Here is a 23262-nt window from a genome sequence, read left to right as displayed (position 1 = left end):
AACCGAGATATGAGTTACACATCAGATGCAAAGGTTATAGTAGTGTAATTAGCATAATGATGTCGTCATTCAGTTTGTCTGCAAAATTGGTATTCTTTCTCTCCCCCTTATTTTACACTTTCTTGTCATGTTGTTTTTATGCTACAGGCCCTTGTATCCCATCCATGTAAACATTGCAATCATTTTCCGCGGCACTTGAAACTTACTTTATGCAATGCATATACTACTAGACTGTTTGCATCAGATATGTAATTGATGTCACTGTTTACATCACTACTGAATTTGACCCAAAGACTCCTATAGGGGTGGTGTCCAATTAGACCAGGTCTCGATTTTTGCCAAGACTTTGTTCCAAAGTTGCAAATTATCATTACTCAAAGTTTTGTTTGGGTCAGCTTCCTTTCTGTTTTAATGTTAGGTGGTTTATTCTCCCCCCCACTCCTACCCCTGCCCAAAGGGGAGGTAACTTCAATATCTTTTTCTTTTGTATGACTTAATCTTTCTGTTGCCTAACTTTTTGAAGGAAAGCCAGAATTTTTTAGCATAGAAAATAAATCATACCAGTTTATATTCTTAACTCTTTTTTAATTAGATATGTTTTTTAAGGAATACTATTTGTTTTGTTATTGTATGTAAAATAGATTATTTTTCCTCCCTACTTTATCATGATGAATTACACTTTTATCACACCAGTGTTTATTCCCCTCCAATATTTTTTAACAAATTAGTAAACAGTTTTTCTCCTTTGCTTATTTTCATGATGTGATGTTTAGTCCTTAAAAAGCATAGACTTCCACTCCCATTCATTACAAACATTCACCCTCTTTTTTGCCAGAATCAATCTGTTTTGCTTACACAACCTTTCCTGTTCTGAACACAGACTGGGGATAAGCATACCTGGTTAAGCAAGAAGTTTCTATACCCTGAAAAGAGATATTAGCTGACTAGTATTAGGGTATATTTAATGCTTGGGATTGGTGATTCCTATTCTTATACCCCGGTTCTTAACCAGCAAAGTGTATGTGTGAACCATGCCTTCTTCCAGGGCATTCTGTAAGGATCAGCAGCCAGGTTATCTGATTACACCTTCAGCATGGCATACATGTTCACTTGTCTGTGGGGAAATATTTGCTTCTGGTTTATTTAGGCTTATGTTTCAGAATTTGATTGTTATCGTTTAGAGGGCAGGAGTACCTTGCAATGGGATCTGATTTGCCTTAACCCTTCTCCCAGAATTTGGGCTTGGGTTTGGCAGTGGCTGCAGCTAAAGCACTTTTGGAGGAAAGAAAATCCGATGCAAGAATAGGCCTTTTGATTAGGTGCAGGACTCTCGGGCTTGACCCTAAGCCCTCCTGTAAGATTTTTAGCTTGAGGATTGTATTAAGGGCCACAACTTCATTTACAGGGTAAACATCCTTTGGGCCTGTAGGGTCTTCAGTATGTATGGCTTAGTTGTGATTCCAGGAAGTGCCAGGTAATCTAGATTTTGCATTAGGTAAATAACATTGATGACAGAGGACTTTAAACTCAGACATTTATTTGTAAATTTTATTGGCACCATCCCAAATGGAAACAACAATAAAGTCCGGCTTTGTTCTTGGTTACTATCTGGATCTTTATCTACTAAGGTGCCATGAGAATGCCAGTAATTGTGGTATTTTCATCCTGGTACTATTAGATGCTCTCTTGTTACAAAGTGCAATGTCATAACGTAAAAGTAGAGATGTTTTTTAAAAACTCAGAGTTTGGTTAATGCAGAGTTGGAGACTACAGTTCTGCTTGTTCTCATAATGTAACCAACATAGAGTTACTGTATACCAAAACTGTATTAAATATGTTAAATAAGCTTTAATATTAACGATAATGAGCAACTGCTACAAGTGTCGCATCTTTTTGGTAGGAAAAGAAAACCAAATAAGAAATTTCTGAACTACTTCTATGCATGGAAATAATTGAAATATGTATTTATTGTTGTTGTTAAATATTACTAGATTTGGAAAGCAACAGTATCTCTGCTAACCAAGATTGATTTTGATTTTAATATAATCATATAGGTTTAGCTTCATGTTTTATGTTTAACTTGAATGTTCCATCTGAGTCTGTATAAATAGCTTAATGAAAATGCGAATGCAGCTTAGAGGAACTGATTCCTGCTGTGTGGGGCAACCCATAAAAGGGCAAAAAAATTCTATAGCAACTGTTGTTAAAAGGACAGATATCTTGTATGGGCATAGATTGTTTGGTCTGAGTATTAGCTGTCTACTTTTCAATATAGAATCCCTACTGGGTTTTGATCGAACTTGCTTTGAAAGTACATTGTAGATCAATACTAAAGTGGCTAATGGACTGTGTGCTAGTTAAATATCAGTGAAACATTCCTCCAAAACTCAAAGTTTCTGAATTTATTCAATAGTATTTGTAAAAATAAATCTGTTAGAAATGTGTAGTTCATATCAGAAAACTGATATAAATATTTTTATTCATAGTTAGTAATTCGTTCTACTTTTTATAATAAAGCATTTCAGAATCCTTTTAGAATTACAGTACTTCAGGGTTATTCCTTATGCAATCTTATGTTAATCAAAATGTTTTACCCAATAAAATACAAGACATATGGGCTTGAATAACTGTGGTGTGAGTTAAATTGCTAGATGGAGTTTCAGAAGTACAAGGGATGCCCTGAAAAAAATTGCACTGATTTGAAAAATTCTGCTGGTTCTAAAGGAATTCTTATTCTGTATTTTTGATCTCCTGAGTAGAATCTTTCAAACTGGTGAAACTTTTAAAGCAAGCCTGCTTTAAGCAGGTGAGCATAACAATACATAAATGTATTCTTAAAGGCTTTTGTTTTTCAATGTAAACTGTTTATGGATCTAAATAAAATTACATTTAACATACAGTTATTCTGTTTGTGAATCTGAGTTGCACTGCAAAGGGAGTGCAGATAGACCAGTGCTTACTGCAAATATTATGTCCCCATGGATGCTAGAAAAAGCCTGCTGGGGAACAACCCTCTCTATGCTTCAAAAATATGTATGAAGCACCCTCCCCAACAAGGTCATCACATCACAAAGGTATGACGGTGCCATAGAGCTAACATCTCTTAGGCTGCTAATGCTTTTGATATTACTAGCCACTCCTCCACTGATGCTTTACACTTCCTCTTATACTGGGACCTAGCCTCTCCTATATGGATGCACTGGAAAGAAAAAATTCATTTGTGCTCACTTCCTCTCTTCAGTACTCTTACACATTGGGGGCATAGTTTAGTCCTTACATTTTCAAAACAAAATATTTGAAAATAATTTTCTTAGTTATTTACCTGTTGTGTCCTGAGTTTGAGGGTCTATGGTACTTCCCTGGCATATGTTGGTAGCATCAGAGGGAATAGCTGTTCTCTACATGCAGCTTTAGATGCTTTTTTTATTTATAAAATATGTCTCTTTGAAATTTCTAGGTGCATGTACATATTAAAAAGTAATCATTACAAGCTGACTCAATGTCTCTAAAAGAATCAACAACTTTCCATTCCCAAAAGTGTGCCACAGGTCACTTCCTCAGGTAAAGACCTATGTAAAGAGGTGGACCTTGCAGTGTACTTGTGATGTATTGAACAAATGGGGGAAGTAAGTTCCAGACGGGAGATGCTCTCTCAAAGACATCATGCTTCCAGTTTGCAGCCATTTAAATCTGAGGATTCAGTTTAAGCATTTCTGCTATCTCAGCTGTTGTGATCTTTTGTGACAAATCTGCTGAACAAAGAAAGGTTCTGTGGAATTGCGGGGCTGGTTGGTGATGAGTTGGTCAGAGAGGCAGATGATCTGGGGCACCTGGGGGGGGATGGTGACATTTTGAAGATATTTGGTAGATTGCTTATTCAGATCCAATATGTACTAAAGCCTAGCAGCTAAGGCAACTTAAATTGTTTGCCCTGAGACATGGTATAGCTGGTGAGCTACCAAGTACTGCACTGAAAAGGGATCGTGCACCATAGCTTTCCGTCCACCCCCCGAAGAAGGGAGGATTGTACTATAAAAATGAAGCATGTACTTTAGTGCTGGGCTGAATAGGGATGAACTTAACTATGTTCTTATGTGCTTTGATGAACTGGAGCCTAAGGCATCCAAGATCTAGTCTTTGAAAAATCAATATGGAAGGGAGCGCTTGAAAATATCAAAACAGGGTTTTAAAATGACATGTCAGTTGCTTTAATGTAACAGCTCTTTAGATAATATTCTTACCATTTACAAATAAATATAACATAAAGATCATTTGAAGATGATTTGGGGATACTTTTGGACAAACTCAGTAATGTGCTGACAGATCACATGAGGGAAACTCATTCTCTCAATCCTTAAGCATTGAACTACATTGTAAACTAGAATTTAGGAGAATTTGTGTAAAGCAGCACCTAAGGTTGCCAGAGTTAATAGGAGTAGGAGCAGGAGGAGGCAGTGATCATTGGCATAAATATGTTTGTCTTCAAAGTGACCTGCAGTTTGTGTCTGAAAGGCTCCTCTGTTTCATTATTGTAAGGATCCACATAAGGAATGTCTGATCCTTTTTCTTCCCAATGCCAGAGGTATCTTTTACCCTATTCTGGGCTTTTACTATGTGTAAAAGTCTGTGGTAGTAAAATGTTCTATTAGCTGAGTCAGGTGTGTATTCTAATATTTTATGCAGGACCTCAAATTGTCTGCTTTACCTAAATCTGGGAAAAACTCCTCCAACCTGGTGTATTTTTTTATTTATTTTTTTATTTTTATTTTTAACCATGAAGGCATATGCTCTTGTCGGGTAGGTCCTTTGCCTGCATGACAATACTCCCTGCAGTATATCTCTCTGAATCATTATCATGGAAATAATATGCAGACTATACATTGATGTATTAAAATATTTAAAACCTTCTCTATGCTAGTGGAGTTTATGGAAATTAAACAGTTACCAGAATAATATAATTTAGGGGAGTCTTCCTCCTGTAATTTGATATGGTCACTATACAGTAGAGATAGATACTCTTTTATGCAATTAAGGGATAACACAGGAGTTACAATATAATTTTACTGTTTCCAGTTACTTTGATTAGCATCTATTAGCTTGCAGTAAATACTGTATATATTTACCTTGTCTCATCACTGTGTGTTTTTGACATGTCTACTCAGTATTCTTCACATTATTCTTACCTTCTTTTCCAAAGGCCACACAATTTACTGCATTAACAATTCAACTGACCTCTTTTAAACCTTTTGTATGACTATGTAATGACTCCCAGAAAAGACAGGAGGAGTCTTTAATTTGACAGTGAAATTGGTGAAAGAAAATAGTTACGTTTTATAATTATTTCCTGCTTAATCAAATTAGCTGCACACACATTAATGTTATATTTAGCACAACAAATAGACAAATAATCTGATGATAATCATAACATGTTGGTGTTCAGTCAGAATTTCTGCTTGCTTTTGCCATTGGTGTAAGTGCAGTTAAATCAGAGTAATTTTGTACAGTAGTTAAGATTCGTAACTCAAGCAGAGCATTGTCACCATCAAAATGTATTTTAGTGAAAACTTTAAAGATATCAACATTTTTGTCTTTTCAATGTTTTGTTACACTGTCTCTACCTACTTTCCTTTTGAATTCAGTAAATACCTCTTTGATTGATGGGCAGTAACTGTACATGCTAACTTTTAAGGGGGGAAAATTGATGAAGGAGAATTTTAAATGTGCCAGTACTGGTTATAGCTAGGAGTACCTTCTAATGCGCTCTGTTTAAATTTAGGGAGAGCCTATCACTTTCTGTGAGGACAGTTTTGTGAAGCATCGTTCCAGTACTACCAAACAGTTCCTGGAAACTGCAGTGAATCTTCAACTTTTTAAACAGGTATGACAGGCCAATTGACCTCGTGATCTAACAGTTTCCTTCTAATAGATATCAGATATATATGTTCTCCTCTCTGCCTCTGTATCAACGCCTGCCAGCTTTTGAAAGCTCTCAAGAAGACCATTTTGAGAGGAAATACAGGAGAGAGAGAGAATGGCAAATGTTTAACTCCAATGAGTGTGGAAAAAATCTTCCCAATCCCATTGTATCTCAACACAGGCACAGACACTCCCCACTTTTACCCCAAAATGACTGGCTGTGTTTGCCTCTGGAGCCAATCAAGAACTCTCTTGACAAGGAAAAAGCAAGGAGCTCCCTGCTTTAGAAGCTGAACTTTTCAGCCTCTTCAGTATAGTCAGGCTCTATTGGTCAACAGACAGAGGACCAAAGCACTTAACACTTTGTTAGACAGAGATTGTGTCTGATTTAAGTACTGGATTCAAACTGTACTTGCTTCTTTGATTGGTAGAATCCACTAACCATGTGTACACCGAATTTTTCAAAATCAAGACCTCAGCCAAACAAATAAATTAATAGTTTCATGAAAATTCCTCCATATTGAGGTTGGTTGAGCACAAAACAACAGTTCCTATGGAGGATTTACAGCTCAGTAATAACTATTGTAGTATTCACACAACATGGCTTCAACAAGATCTATTATACATTTTTTTCGTGCTATTATCTCCTGGCTTTTCTTTTTGTCCTCCCTTCGATTCCCTTGTGTAATTTAGTTGTTTGAAAGCGGGTCAAGAGACTGACCATAAACTTGTAGACCAGTAAGCTTATCTTTGTTTGTGGGCAAATCTGAGAAAACATCTTAAGGGATAAGGTGGGAAAACTTCTAGAAAAAACATGGTTTGATTGAAGCTAGCCTGAATGAATTCAGGCAGGGGAGTGAATGCTTAACTAATCTGCTAGAGTTCTTTGAAGATATACTACCATAATAGATAAGGAAAATTCATTGGATGTAGAATACTTTGATTTTCAAAAAGCATTTGACAAGTTTCTGTATCAAAGATTAATGGCTAAGGTAGAGATTTATGGAATACAAGGATGCTAGCTTGTAGTAGTCATAGGTTGACACTTTTCTAATTGGACAAAATTATGGAAATACCTACAAATAAATAACATAAATACAGACTTTAAAAATAATAGATGGAGTACTCCAGGGATCAACTCTTAGAATCCAGTTTATTTTATTTCACTGTATTATATGTGCAGGGGCAAAGATTTCATTTATATAAAGTATTAAAAGAGGTATTTAAAACATAAGTGTTCAGCAGATTAAGATTGGTGGCAGAGAAAGGAATATAACATGGAAACATCGTTATTTTTATTGCTGTGATCCCATGTTACATGTTTCTGAATGTCTTCAGCTATCAGGGCTATTTTTCAATCGAAGGCTACTGCACATGCTGAAGAGTCTGAATTATGATATGAGTATTGTGGCCAGATCCTCAGATGGAGTAAATTAGAGTAGTTCCACTGAAGTTATTAGAACTATGTCCGTTTACATCTAGCCGTTCAATTGTAATTTATATTTATTTTAAAAATCACTTAACAATTTTATTATTTTTCTAATGTTTCTTCATACCGAGGGAGGTAATATACCTTTGAAGATGAGAATATATTAAAATTATTATATTTTAAACATTTTTATTAGCTAATATGTTGCCTTTCCCTTAGTTATGATCTGCTGTGTTTCCTCCCACTTCTCTAATTAATCCACAGCCCAGCTGCCTCATCTCCAGCAGTTCCGCACTGACAACTGGGCTGCTTTCAAGGTTGTTCGTGTTTTCAAAGGATAACATGAGTTTACTGGGTTCCTGATACTAGGCATTCTTTTTAGCAGAAAATAATTCTTGAAAGCAGCCTAGACACCTAGGCTGGACTGCCTGGAGGTGTTTTAACTGCAGTTTTTTCCCTGCATATATGCTTTGTCTGCCACTTTCAGAAGTGCTGCCCTGGCATTTATTCTTTTTTAGTTTTTACAACTGAGGACCGTTCTTACCACCAAACTCGGTAACACTTTGCAATGGATGCCGTACTTTCAATGGTGGGTTTGCACAAGGGAATAGCTAAATCAAGAACCATTACATGACTATACTAGCTTCTGATAGCTGACCTAAATTATCTGTAGCTCCTTGTTATCCAGAACAAAACACTTGTCTTCATTGTCTGTTGTTTACTTTATTATGTATTTGACCAAACTTATTCTATATCCCACATGCTATTTGAATAATAATATGAATTATTAAGCTTTGTAATAGAAATTTAATATTAAAGATGGCCTGGCCACTGTTGAGAGCAGTGGTTGTGAAGTGTGTTTTTCAAGATCTCTGAGGTTGGTCAGGGAAGAAGCTATACTGTAATGTTGCACCTAACGCCTCTGCTATCATTTGTTGTAATTAGTTTATTTCTTTTGTTTAGCACATAAATGTCTCAGATACTGCAGTTACTTCATATCAAAAGTGTATCTGAATATTGTGTTACTGCAGTGGATAACTTCGCAAATGTTGACATTTAACTAGTAGTCTGTAAACAAATTCAAGACATACCTATATTTGTTTTGTGGAAAAGAAAAGGAAGAAGGGGGGAGTAAAAAAAGAAGTCATTGGAATTAAGTAAACCAAAAAGGGCCAGCATTCTGTGTTTAGATGCCTTTTTTCTTTCCTAAAGCTTCTTAGATTATTAATGTATTGACTGTTTTGACTCTAAGAAGTGACCTTGTACAAATTTAACATTCTTACTCAGCAGATCTGCTCCTTGTGTATGTTCAGTGTCAGATCTTTTCACTTTAGTGACAAAAACATTTTTTAACTAGTTTTTCCTCCTGTTGGCCTTGCATCTGTTGGAGAGGCAGTTGGATCATTTCATCATCAGAGATGTTAACTATACTCCAATTGCAGGGCAAACTTTTGCTCACAGACACATTTCACTACTCTGTTGAAGTCAATGGTGTAGCATTGGTGTAATGGAGGGCAGGCTTTGACTGACATATTCTTTGTTACTGATGATGATGATGCATTAGCCACAGAGAACACAGATTTCAAATCCCAGGATAAAATTTCATAGGTGGAAATTAGACTGCTTAAAAACTGATATTTTCAAGACAAAAATGCATTAAGCTTGATTAGGGTACACATTACAGGAGTCTTGTAATGATCCTCAAATCAAGCATAAATAAGTCCTGGAAATTCAGAGTTCAGGTTAAATTTAAAAGAAATCTAACCACCTTCACTATGCCCTGAAGTGACACTATGCAGTGAGAATACAATTATGATTTATGCATATTAGGGTTTGTGGTCCCAGATTAGATTAAATTTATTTTTAAAGACTCACTAGAATAGGTTTTTCATGGTGTCAGCAGGGGACTGCTGTCTTCGTAACAGGAACCATTAAAGTCTTCTCAGTTATATAATTTTTAGTGTAGAATCTGGCCCTCCTCCTGCTATACTTCCCCATTGACATGGCAATATTTTAACTAAAAGCATTTTTATATGGAACAGGGTTCATAGGCCTGAGGGCATTTGGTGCCCTTTTTTATAACCCATTTGCAGACTAGATTTTTAGAGTTTCCCTCAGCCCTGATCAAGACCTTTTGTGTTTAAAACCAAGATAGCTTTATTCTTTAGTTCTAAGAGGAGATTTAATTTCAGTAGATAAAGCTTTGTGGCTGAGAAGAGGTCCATATTTTAAATAAATAAATCAGATCTGCCAATTTTTTCTTTAGCTTGTATTTTCTTAGATTTGATGGCTGTGTTACTCCTTTTGCTACCACTGCTTTTCTTCAGCCTTTCAGGATGGCTTATTAATATATGGTATCTATACCCTCGCTTTTTTTCCAGTCCTGAGAAGTCTCTCCTTTTATTAGGATGACATAATATTGCTGTTGTTAAACCTCATGCTAGAAGTCTGAAGTTTAGCTACTGCTTGTTCCCAGCTTCAAACACCAGCTATAAGTAGTTGTATTTTGGACCTTAAATATTTTTGATGGGTGTCCAGTGAAAATAATAACTCAGTCATAAGGAATATCTGGACCAGCATGGAGATTTTCTAAGGTACATACTGTTAACTATAAATCCCTATTGTATAACATATTGGCATTTTTGCTCACTGCACTCTGCATTGCTCCAGTTTTTCCCACTGCTTATATCTTTTTCATTCTTTCTACAATCATCCAGCTGGTTCGGCAAGTTGCCTGAATTGTGAGACCTTTGCCTGAGCACTCAGATGCATTTTTTTAGTGTGTTGGTGTTTATTGTTTTGGGGCTCCAATGTACATTTTCCTTTGTCGTTGCATCAGCAACCACTTAGTGTTTCCAGCATACTTTTTCTTTTTATGTACCCCATCTTCAAAGGAGGAAAGAGCCCTGTTCTGCAGCTTCAAGCCATGCAGCAGAACTATGTTCATTATAGACAACCATGCTCTTTGCACTGTGCCTAGAAGTCAACCCCAGTGCACAAATGTTAGACTTGCTTTCAGATATCACCCTATGTGATAAGGAAACATGGGGAGCACCTCTCAAGCCTCTTGGAACATCCCAGGAAAACACCTGTAAGTCTAGCACAGAATAACCTGGCTAGAGCATTCAAAGTGTAAACCCTTGAAAGAAAAACCTTGAGTCAGCCAAGACCAGTGAGCATCAGGAACTCAGTGCTAGCAGCCTCCCTAGCGGCTCCAGCAAAGGCAATGTGAATGCTTTATGAAGTTCTGTTGGTGCTCCAGGCCACCACTTCACCTACATAATTCTAGCTGTTTGAGTCAGAACAGGCAGAAGTTCAGGGTGATAAGGACTGCTGTCTGGACTCAGATACATATCCACTATGAAGGGGCACCAAGACAGCAACTTCATGAGAAATTAAACTGTTTCCTCCAGATTTTGCAGAAGCTGTTACAACCTTGCCTGTTTTTTTTGTGTGTCACTCCTCAAGCTTCCTCCTCCTCAAAAGTGAGAATACTCACAGATTATATCTACAGAGAAGCGGAAATTACGTACCTGTAATTCTGCTTCCCTGAAGATACAGTTTACGCCAGGATTTTCATTCATTCGCCCACGTCATTTCAGAGGGTGGCAATTATTTTCTTTAAGGGATTTCTTTCTTGTACTTGATTGTTTTTTTTTTCCCTCTGAAGCATATTGTGTTACCTAATTTTGAATTGGCTTATCATGGGAGCTTTGTCTTCTGCACAACCAAATGAATTGGCTGGCATCATCTGTTCGCTACAGGCAGTGGCCAAGAGAATTGGCTCATATTGTATCCTCAAAGGGCGAAATTCTTTAAGAACTCTGGAAGTCCTGCTATTGTTTTACTAAGGAGCTAAGACCCAAAGGAAGAATCCTATCAGAATTATGTCTTCAGAGAAGCAAAATTGCAGAGAAGTATTTTTACTTCTGTGTTAATTATGCAATGCCACTGAGTGGTTTGTCAATAGTGGGTATCAAACTCTGGTTCTGTGGATCTAAAAGCATGAACTTCTACCACCTTAACTAAAAGACCCTGATCTAATAGCTCAAAGACAATACAGACTCAGAAGCCTTTCTGAGGTCCAGCCTACAGAAGGGGACAGAGAGCCATGCTTTGTATACTTGGGCTTTACTAACATTACCCAAGCTTTCTGCTATGTACTACTTTAAAAAAAAACAAACTGGAATGGCTTTACTCTCACTTCTGATACTCAATATAATTAATAATACTATCACTTCCTTCAAATAAGTTTCTATCATTTCTGTTAACAGTTATATTTGGCAGTATTTACTTTTAAATGTTTTGCCAGACTAATCCTTGCACTGAAAACTAAAAGTCAGCCTCTCCATTTTCTGTTGATACTTTACCAATTGATGAGCGTGCCCATAAATCATGCGTTGGTTTATGGCATGGAGTGAATTCATAACTTTCCCCAAAGAGATAATGTCTTGCAGTTCAACGACTGTTTTCTGCACAGCAGTAGCTAAAGATGCTCTTATTGCTCTTATCTCTTTTTCTTACTGTGAAATAATCCAGTGATCCCATAGTGGTCTGACCATGAACCAAACCCATTTGGAAAGAAGCCTACTTGGAGTCAGAATGAAAAAATAAAAAGGAGTCTAGCCAAGAAAAAACAGGGAATGATTATCTTCAATAGCATGTGCTCTATTATTATTGCTGCTGGAATTTTTTGTACTTGAAGAATGGGGTTTGTTTCATGTCATCAGTCTATCCATTGACAAGCATCAGATTGCCACTGACAGTACTGTTTGGATAATCTGTGATAATGTATGACACTCAGCCAAATAATTAATTTCTGTTAGCTTCTATGTGCTATTTTAGTAAAAGTGAATAACTAGTAACTCCTGCTAGAAAACGAATAATCAGTAAAATGTTTTCTCAATTAATCTCTGCTCAGACTTGAGTTAGCCTATTCATACTAAAATGCATAGATTAGTTCTTGAAAGCATTCTAGAAATGCCAGTGTTTCTGTCTTAATCCTGAAAAGCAAACTGAGTCTTTAAAAGAATGTGTTCATTGCTTCTGGGAGGTTATAGTAGATGATTGTTTATTTTATGTTCACCGTTCTTTGTTTCTAACATATTTGGGCCTAATTTTTAGCCTTTGCATGCACATATATGCAAACACAAATGTACGCACTGGCATATGCAGCGAAATATGGACATGTGTTAGAATGGACACCTGCAAATCCCATTAAGTGAAAGTTGTTTTGTGGGTGAAAATTCTGACACTTCCATGGATTCATGCACACACACACAAATGTGCAGGTGTTAGAATTTTCAAACAAGCAGGCATGTATGTGTTTGCACCTGAAAAGTATGTCTGTATGGATCAGTATGAGCACACAGGCAGGTGTAGACTGGCAGAGGTCAAGCTTAAAATATGGTTCTGTATTACACAGTACTGTACTTCTATTTTGGCACTCAGTGCATTGAGTTCTCCTACATTTAAATGAAATATCCTTCTAAGCTTATTGTTCCTGTTGCCACTGTTCTTTAAAGGCTGCAGCTACCAGCTTCTCTCCGTCCATATAAAATGATTGTGATCCAAACTCTTCTCAGTTTGCATAACTCCTCAGCCAGCAGAGTTTCAATCCTCAGCCAGAATTCTCAAGTGCACAGTCAGTGGGCATCAGATATCCCAGCTCAGCCTTGCTTTGCACTAGAGATAGTCAACATTTGTCCAGATTTCAACTACAAATCTTCTGCATTTTTCAACTAGCTTTTTCTTCAGATTCAGTGATACTTATCTGGAAAGACAGATGAGGCCAGCTCATGACCCTTCAAACACAACATGAGTGAACGTCTCAATTTCCATAAGTGATTATAATTTTAAACCTGAAATTAAACATTTATTATGAAATAAATTTAATAAACTTTCACATCATCTGCTGTGAAAAAGAATGAGCTAGAAAGCAACTTAAAATACTTTCAAAGCAACAAGTGATTTGGAATTTCATTCTGGGAATGACCTTGTTAGTTTAAAATATTTCAAGTTTTATATTTGTTCACACACACAACAAACAACACTAGTAGAGAATACTAAAGCCACTGGTACAATGGTGATAATATTTCTGCCACTTGTCTTTATATCCACTGTTACAATATCTATCCAAAATTATTACAGCATTCTTGTGATCTGTTATATTCTTGTTAATATAGATATTTTACATGAAACCTAAGAAAAGGTCAACATAGTTTTGACTAATATTTTTTATATTCCAGTTTATTGATGGTCGACTAGCAAAGCTAAATGCAGGAAGAGGGTTCTCGGATGCTTTTGAAGAAGAGATCACTTCTGGAGGCTTCTGTAGAGGTACAGAATTATTTCAAGAGCATTTGTTTCAATATATCATTGTCTCTTCCACAGGAACTGTTGAGGATATCATATTCACATGAACATAGTCAGATAAGCACTTATCTGGTTTAAATGCCTCTGATTCATTCTTAGCAGAGTTTCAGTCCATTATATATCAGTAGCAGAATAACTAATTAGCTATTTAGCCAAACATTTCCAGTGCATTAACTGAAAATAAATGGAATTGTTTTACTTTAATAAATTAGTTTTTATAAAATCAAGATCAGAATAGATTTTATTAGATGTTTTTAAAGTATTGGCTTGCTTAATAACTAATTAGATATTTACTGGTTAAAATATATTTTTTTAATAATTACAAGACTTTAGTTCCCTAGTTTCTTTCCTTTTTAATAATGGTTAATTTAGTTATTTTCTAATGTCTCTTTTAAAAATTCCTTCATGTATCTCATGTAGTTTTGCAATATACCTAAGCCAAATTTCTCCAAAATATGAGTAATTACTATCTCAAGCAAAATGCACTATCCTTAAATAAATAATCTTAATGTGCAGTTCTACTCTAAAAAGCGACAGTGTAAAAGTATATCTTCTTCCTAAGCATACCTACTACTTCCTGTTTGTATCCAGTCATATCCACTGACTTCAGTGACTGAAATAAATTTTACTACTTTTAACTCCTGCTAGCCTTGCCAAGCCAGCACGTCTAAGAAAGCATAAGGTGGATCCAATTCCATGTTCTGCATTTCCAGCAGGATTGTCTTATCATTTCCAGTAACATAGCAAGTCAGTTATACCTTTTTAGTTATAAACCAGCTATATTTCCTACAATAAATGTGAGCCTCCACAATGCCATTTTTACAGTCAATTTTCATAGCAGAACCTCAGTTTTCTGTATAAATGCGAACTGCATGAGTTGAATCAAATCATGTCTCTTAGGGCAGCTTTGTGACAGTCTTATGCTACAAAGCTTCCCTTGAGCTAGCAGATCTGGTCAATGGAGGATTTGTCCTGCAGAGCCACGATAAGAGATTCTGGGCTGTCCTCTGAACTCTCGACATAGAAGCCTACTTGTCTAGAGTCTGACTATAAAGTGACCTTGCTCCTTTCTTTCTCCCATCTTCCTAGACTTCTGCTAAGATCTGGCCTGTAGTCTGTTTTTCCCTGAAGAGGTTAGGAGAGAATGTCAGTAACACCAAGATTTAGTCTGTCCCCTCCTTTTAGGGCAACTTACTCATACAACTTTATGAATAGTTTTTATGCAGTGGACATGTCCATTCAGATAGGTAATGTCAGTGCTTAAAGTTCCTTTGCTCTTTGCAGTTAAGAGGTCAAAAGGGTGCAGTGGAATAACATTAGAACTTGGATAAAGTTAGGTTCTTGGCTCTAAATTGATATGTTTTGTCAACCACATGGCTTATCTGGCTGTGCTCATGAAGGAATGTTCACCTTCACTAGCAGTTTTGTGTTAGAATTTATTGTAGCCTTAATTTTCAAGTCAGACAAGCTGTACCACGTTGTGAACAAATTGCTTAGGGCACATATTCAATATTTACATAACTGCTGTCTCATTATCATTATGAGGTGCAGGCAGAGCAACAAGTATGGAATTGAGGGTGACATTTTGTGACACTAATGGGGTAGAACTGTGGTATTTTTCATAGTTAAATCCCATCAACTTTGCCATTGGTTCAAACTGGGTGGATACCAGCTTTCAGAAAGGTCACTAAAAGTCAAAGTAACCTATGCATTGTTGAAGGGGCAGGTGAAGACATCATGAAGAACAGTGATAAGATTTTCATGCTATTGAGTCAAAAGAAAGGACTTTCTTTCAGCCTCTCCATTTTCGTTAATACTTTATTGCATTTTCCAAAAATACAAACATAGCTAAACTATGTAGAAATTTTAACTGCAAATTTGAAGCAATGCTTGCATTTAATCAGTTATATATCTATAAATAGATTTTTCTTTAAATATAATGATTCAAAAATACACTTTTTCAGTCTGAAGGATGAAAAAAAAAATTGTGTACCATATCAAAATGGCATTCTGTATCATGCAACATTCTCATTAAAACTTTTTCACAAGTTTCCACCTTCCCTCACATGCATTCTCCTATAGAGGTAAATATAAGAATCATCAGTGTGAATGTAACTTTCAGTGCACTGCTAGGATTATTGATGGTGCACCTTGGGGCCTTTTTCTTCTACTCTGTGTTAGCTCTGCTGGGGGGGGCAGAGTTGTTGAGTCCTTATTGTACCTTCTAGGTGTGCCACATGAAAAAACAATTCTGTTAGTGGAAAGTTTGATCCCCACCTGCTGCAAAACTTTTTTCAATTAATTTTTTTGCAAGGTAAATGTAAAGTGGAGACAGGGAATGGGGAAGAGTATGCCATTGTAGTCAAAGACCTGGGAATAATGTTGAGAATCAGGTGTTCAACACCCTACCTCCCAGAAGCCTACCAATTGGTAATCATCTTTATGTTTTCTTTGGGCCATCTGCTTTTTCTTCTTTTTTCTCTCACACACTTTCACAGTATGCTTCACAGCATTCCCTTTCACAATAGGAAAAGTATTTTTTATTGATGGAAAAAATATCTCATGTTTATGACAAAAACCTATGAAATGAATTTTATCAGTAGAACTTTCTTTAATATGGTCATATTGGAAAATAGCCTAAAACCCAGTGTCAGCCTGTGTTGCATTGCTGCTGTTCAGTTAAAACTTTATGCACAGTTATTTAAACTTGTTGGCCCCTGGTCACAGCTGGCTGCTCAGAAATAAAAACTACAAGTCTTGTAATTCCCAGCAAATTGCCTTCATATATAAATAAGTATTAGCAAGAAATTTAACTGGGAATTTTTCCTGCTTCTATAACAGCAAACAATCTGCACCTATCACCTAATTTTTCTTGGACTGGGGCTTGGTAATAATTTTTACAGATATATTTTACTCATCCAGAGAGGGTTTTTTTTCATAACCAGAATGTATTGGCAAATAAGGGAAGAAAATATCAGCAAGCATTCGTATTTTATTAGTACACTAATTTTTTTAGTTGTGGTGACAACCTTGGAGCTTCTAGTGGAAAAAGATTCTACTTAATAGTGAAGAAGTCAAGAGACTTTGAACCTCTGTTGGGAATGTGAGCTTTATAATAAGAATTCAACATTTTCCTATTTAAATTTGAGGTAGTTCAGATATTGGCTCCGCATACATGGTGTTTACTTCATGTTTTTCCTGGTTGAGTATGTGTCTGTTTTTCTTCACTCATTGACTAGTAAATGGTAGAACTTTGGAAGGATTTGTGATCTGAAAGTCTTCCCACCAGTGCACTGGTCTAATAAATCTCTTATTAAATTACAAAATCTCATCCACTGTAATCTCTGGTAACAAATGGAATTCAGAGGGGCCCTGATAAACATATTTCAAGTGCAGGAATTTCTTTCTTAAGCAAGAGCCGATGGTAGTCCATTATTTCAATGGGTTTTTTATTAAGCCCGAAATGATTATGTGGTTAAGTTTGCCATGACCATGAGCGCTAAATTGTTACATTAGCAAGTTCATTATATTAGTGAATGAGTAGTGGCTACATTCTACTTTATGATGAGGGAATAGTGTTTGTGTGTATACTATGTCTCCTCCAATAACACTAGGTGAGCCCAGTCAATCTTAAAAGGACAACTGTTCAGTCTTTGTGAATGTAGCGTATTGGTTAAGGCACTTCTGCTGGGGATAAGCGCACAGTCAATGCTAGTAAGCTCTCTTTTCCAGCTTGGCATCCCTTTCACTCACTGCACCATTTCTGAGAATTTGGGTATTGCGGAATTGCTTGCAAGGAATTTAGTGCAATGGTATGGAACATTTAAATGAAAGCATTTCTATAAGTCCAAACAGCTAAATCCCTTCACTTGTTTCCTTCAGAAATTGCTGTAATACCTTTTACAGTTATCCAGTTATTCATCAGACACGTTCGATGAGAGCTAAGTTGTTGGTGTTTTGGCTTTCCACCAGCCAATCCAGGTTCTAGTTGTTAGATTAATTTCAAAGCTTAAACTTCTGAAATCTCCTGTTAAAAAGCCGATGTTTTGTCAAAGGATATCAGTGTGTTCTTTGCAAAGTTGATAAATTATCTCTTTGAGCAACATTATTTTTGTGATCTCAGATATTTTGCTTGGAAGTATTAATTCATGGTAACTATCATTGCACTTCACAATATCAGTAAATTCAAGTGATTAAGCTACTCTTAACATTTCTCAAAGGTAAGGAAGTCAGTCTTGCATGTTCAATTGAAGTGTCTTCGGAAGGCTGTTGTTTCAGTTCTACTTCAACCACCTTCTCAAATTTTAGCGTATCTTTTGTGGCCAATTTAATAATATAATAGCACCCAATGATCTTATCTATGTTGTCTTACTCATCCACTTGCCTTCTACACTGTGAAAGAAAGAACATGTAATTTATAGTGGGTTTCCCTACAAGGGAGATGTGACGCAATATTAAGGTCCTTGTTCCTGTTGCTAGTCCTTTTCTCTCTGATATTAAGATGATAGTGTCTGCAGCACAATTCATTTTCTCACTGCAAGATATATTCTTAGCACAATATATACACACCCCTCCTTCAGATTTTTCTTTTTTTTTCTTTTGTTTTTAGTGAGTCTGAATATTTGATTGCGACTTTAATTTCTTCTTCGAAAGATTGCTCCTGTGTATTCCACAGTAGGTGTGCATGCTCGCCATGTGGCGCACCGCTGCGACCCCTGCGGTGGTGCCGACATATCGCGCTATAAAGGGAGCTGCGTGCTCCCCCCACCCTCAGTTCCTTCTTGCCACCAGTGAAGGTAGTCGGAACTTGTGCTCCAGCTTTGCTGCAGCAATTCTAGCCTTAGTAGTATCCAGCTTTCCCTGAAGTTACTTGTTGAACTTTTCTCTGTTACTGCTGGGCTCGGGGCATGCCCCGTGGCCCAGGCTTCAAGTCGTGCAACTCTTGTCGCAATCCTATGCCCAGAAGCGATCCACATACTCAGTGTCTTCGCTATCTGGGCGAGGCTCACATTAGTGAGAAATGTAAAATTTGCCGCTCCTTCAAGCCCCGAACAAAGAGGGAGCATGAAATCCAACTCCGAGCTCTCCTAATGGAGTCGGCGTTGACCTCGGCACCGGCGCGTTGAGCTGACCCCGCGCTGGGCATCTTGTCCTCAGCGCGCGCGAAGCGCCCCAGGCTCGCCGTCCTGATTCAGTGTCCGGTACTGCATCTTCGGTGCACAGCGAGGCCCCGTCGACGAGCCGGCACCGCTCCCCTTCTCAGAAGCAAGGGAAGACTCAGCGGCGCCGGGAGAAAGATCGGGGGGGAGGCTAGACCCGTGTTGGGCAGCCCACGATCCCCATCGGGACCAAGACCTCCGACTTGGGTACAACAGAGTAGTCTGGTGCCGTCCAAGTGTGCCTCGCCAGAGGTGAGAATGCCTTCGACGCCGGAGGCAGCTCAGGCCTCATGCGACATCATGACACTTCCGATACCGGGGGCTCCGCTCCAGTCGGGCCCCCGATTCCGTGGGAAGCCTTCGCTCACTGCCCATCGACCCTCTCTGGACGTCTCCGAGGTCGAGATACCGCCCCGAGTTGAAGGGCTGAGCCGCGGACCTCGCTGCGCCTCCACGCCGCGAGCAGGATTGGCTGCGAGCGAGCTTTCCACCTCCACTCCGGGAGGCGGTAGGGGAGGCACTAAGAGACGGCGCCGTTCCTCTTCGAGCCTTGACCGCAGGGACAGGTCTCGTCATCGTCGGCACCACCGTTCCCACTCCGGCACCCGCTGTGGAAGGCACCACGCCCGCAGCTTGTCACGGGAATCCCAGGCACCGAGGAGTCGTAGTTCTGGGCGCCAGAAGCACTACGGAGACAGCACCCCTGACTCCTACCTGTCCTCCTCCGGGGCCCGGAGACGTCATGTACGGGACTGCTCCAGCCATTCGTACGGCACCGTCCGCTCATCCCGGACTTCGGCTTCAGCACTCAGATGCCCCTCGTTGAGCCGCTCGATGCCACAGGACCAGCTGGCTCTTCTGGGCCACCCCGTTTCCCAGGGCCAGGCCGTTCCCTGGCAGGGACAGTGGTGCCAATGGGCACCGTGGCCCCAGGCACTGGCACCGCCAGGACCCTGCTCCGTGGCGGGAGCATCCCAGGCCCAGCCGACGTCGCCGCCTCGGCACCATGACGAGGCAGTGGGCACCGACCCTCCGGCACTGACTCGGGCCCCGGGTCAGGATGTCGCGCTTGTGGTACAGCCGGGTGCACCTCCTTGGCACCGGACGACTCCGTGGTGCCACCACCTCCGGTCTCTCAGGAGGATTTCAAGGCCCACCAGGAGCTACTCAGGAGGGTGGCATCAAACCTCCAGCTCCAGGCCAAGGAGATGGAGGAGCCGTCGGACACATTGTTTAATGTCCTGACCTCCTCGACGCCGGGGCGTGTGGCCCTACCGCTCCATTCAGGGGGTAGCCAATATTGGCTGGCCTCTGGCAAACTCCGGCATCTCTCTGTCCGATCTCCAAAAAGGTCAAACAGAAGTACTTTGTGCCCACAAAGGGGCACGAATACTTATACTCCCACCCAACTCCGAACTCTCTAGTGGTGGAGTTGGCGAACCACCGAGAGAGGCACGGCCAACCCTCTCCTAAGGACAAAGACGCTCGCAGGCTGGATTCCTTTGGGAGAAAAGTTTATTCGTCTGCGAGCTTTCAGCTCAGAGTGGCCAACTACCAGGCATTCTTGAGCAGATATGATTTTAACCTGTGGCGGTCCCTTGCCAAGTTTGAGCCCTCCTTCCTCGAGAAGGACAGGAAGGAGTTCCGGGCCCTTGTGGATGAGGGTGCGGTGGTGGCTAAAGTGGTGCTCCAGGTGGCCTTTGATGTGGTGAAAGACTCCCGTACTACCCTGCAGACGCTGGGCCTGTACGTCCCGCCGGCCAAGGACAAGCCCAGCCTCACACCTCCACTCCACAGGCTAGGGGTAGATATGAGTCCCCGCCTAAGAAGCAGCGGGAGCAGAGGCGCCGGTCACAACACCAATCCCACTTGGCCCCTCATCCGGGGCCCTCTAAGACCAGGAGGCCAGGGAAGCGGCATTTTTGACTGCTTGCGGGTGGTCACTGGGCCTGTTGCCAATTTAACCCTCCCCCCCCCCCAGTTAATAAAGTTCAGGTTTGCAAATCATTTACCTGTCTTCCGTTTGCAATGGTCCTGTATTACTACGGACCGCTGGGTTCTCAACACTGTATCCCTGGGGTACAGGTTGCAGTTTGTTTCGCCCCCTCCCAATTGTCCTCCGGCCAGGGAATCGGCAGAGGACCTGGAACATGCGCTCCTCCTGGGTCAGGAAGTACAGTGCCTCCTCTCCCTGGGAGCTGTGGAGAGGATACCTTGGGAATTCCAGGTCAAGGGATTCTATTCCAGGTATTTCCTCATCCCGAAGGCGAAGGGCGGGCTTCGGCCCATCCTCGACCTGCGGAAGCTCAACCAGCTCTTGGTACGCTGCAAATTCCGCATGGTATCCCTAGCCTCTATTATTCCCTCCCTAGACCCGGGGGATTGGTTTGCAGTGCTGGACCTTCAGGATGCCTACTTCCACATCACAGGCGCTTCCTCCGTTTCCTGGTGGGTCAGGACCACTACCAGTTTACGGTCCTCCCCTTTGGCCTCTTGACGGCCCCCAAGGTTTTCACCAAATGTATGGTGGTGGTAGCGGCCCACCTCAGGAGGAGAAGGCTGCAGGTCTTTCCCTACCTGGACAATTGGGTGCTCAAGGGCAAGTCCTGGTCCCAGGTCCAGTAGCCAGTACCACCTGCTGCGCTCTGGGCCTAGTGGTAAACGAGGAGAAATCCACGTTAGTTCCAGTCCAGCGCATAGAATTCATAGGAGCGCTGCTGGACTCCCAGGTGGCCACGGCCTCCCTTCCAAGGGACAGGTTCGAGGCGCTCAGAGGCCTCGTTGCCTCGGTCACGGCCTTCCCGGTAACCACGGCTCGGATATGCCTTCAAATCCGTGGCCACATGGCAGCATGCACCACAGTGGTGTGACACGCCAGGCTCTGGATGAGGCCCCTCCAACTCTGGTTGGCCTCTCGCTATTCCCAGGCCGGGACGGCCTGGACAAGGTTGTCACAGTGCCGCCAATGGTGATTGCAGACCTCTAATAGTGGTCCCTTCTGAGCAGCATGCTCCGGGGAATCCCCTTCCGAGACCCGTCTCCCTCACTAGATCTAGTGTCGGATGCCTCGGACCTGGGATGGGGAGCCCACGTGGGGGACATCAGGACCCAGGGTATGTGGTCACCCAAGGAACTGACCCTGCACATAAATGTCAGGGAACTCAGGGCTGTGCGCCTGGTGTGCCTGGCCTTTCGCCAGCACTTACAAGGGAAGGTGGTCAGAGTCCTCACGGACAACACCACCGCAAAGTATTACATCAACAAGCAAGGGGGCACGCGCTCCAGGGCCTTATGCCAGGAAGCCCAACTCCTGTGGGAGTTCTGTATAGCCCACAACATCCTCCTCCAGGTTCCACCTACCCGGCAAGAGCAACACGCTCGCAGATCGCCTGAGCAGGGTGTTCTCACATCAGCACGAGTGGTCCCTGCACAGAGAGGTGGCAGAATGGATTTTCCTTCAGTGGGGCACTCCCAAGGTGGACCTATTCGCTACCGCCCAGAACCGCCTCTGTCCCAGGTTCTGTTCCAGGGTGATAGAAGGCAATGGGGCCATGACGGACGCGTTCCTGCTCGATTGGTCGGGGCCCCTGATGTACGCCTTCCTGCTCTTTCCCCTCATAGGCAGGGTCCTACAGAAGGTGAAGCCAGACGGGGCGAGAGTTATCCTGATAGTGCCGGATTGGGCCCGTCAACATTGGTACGGAACCCTACTGCAACTCTTGGCGGCCCCCCGCCCCCGCAGGCTGCCGCTCCGCCTGGACCTTCTCTCCCAGGAGGGAGGTCATCTCCTCCATCCCAACCTGGCCCCACTCCACCTGACAGCGTGGCTGCTCCGTGGCTAGATGCGGAGGAGGGGAGGTTAGATGGGTCCTGCTCGAAAGCAGGAAGCCGTCCACATGGAGGATCTACCTGGCTAAGGTAGGTAGTTACAGTACGTCTTCACTACGGGGGAGGGGGTCGATTTAAGATACGCAAATTCAGCTATGCGAATAGCGTCGCTGAATTCGACGTATCCGAGCCGACTTACCCCACTGTGAGGATGGCAGCAAATGGACCTCCGTGGCTCCCCCATCGACGGCGCTTACTCCTACCTGCACTGGTGGAGTACAAGCATCGATTCGGGGATCGATTGTCGCGTCCCGACGAGACGCGATAATTCAATCCCCAAGAGATCGATTTCTACCCGCCGATTCAGGCGGGTAGTGAAGATGTAGCCTAAGTGGTATCGGTTCTCCTCATGGGCGAGGGAGAGAGGTTCCTCCCCCTGCATCTGCTCCACTCCAGCTGGTCCTGGACTACCTCCTGTCCCTTAGGACCCAAGGGCTAGCCCCCTCCTCTATCAGGGTGCACCTGGCGGCCATTTCGGCCTTCCACCCTCCGGTG

General features: G+C 41.3%; 1 protein-coding gene across 3 annotated transcripts in view; it reads left to right on the top strand.

The window, feature by feature from the left end:
- DENND1B (DENN domain containing 1B) overlaps positions 1 to 23262 on the top strand; it is a 253889-nt gene that overhangs the window by 196577 nt on the left and 34050 nt on the right. For all 3 annotated transcript variants that reach the window (XM_054037265.1, XM_054037262.1, XM_054037263.1), the window contains 2 exons: positions 5777 to 5878; positions 13594 to 13684. In XM_054037265.1, coding sequence (XP_053893240.1) covers positions 5777 to 5878; positions 13594 to 13684 — 193 coding nt within the window. The remainder of the gene's footprint in view (positions 1 to 5776; positions 5879 to 13593; positions 13685 to 23262) is intronic.

This window comes from Malaclemys terrapin, chromosome 8 (genome assembly GCF_027887155.1).
Source record: "Malaclemys terrapin pileata isolate rMalTer1 chromosome 8, rMalTer1.hap1, whole genome shotgun sequence".
Lineage (NCBI taxonomy): Eukaryota > Metazoa > Chordata > Testudines > Emydidae > Malaclemys > Malaclemys terrapin.
The sequence above is the reverse complement of the archived record's forward strand: the minus strand, read 5'-3'. Positions and strand labels throughout refer to the sequence as shown.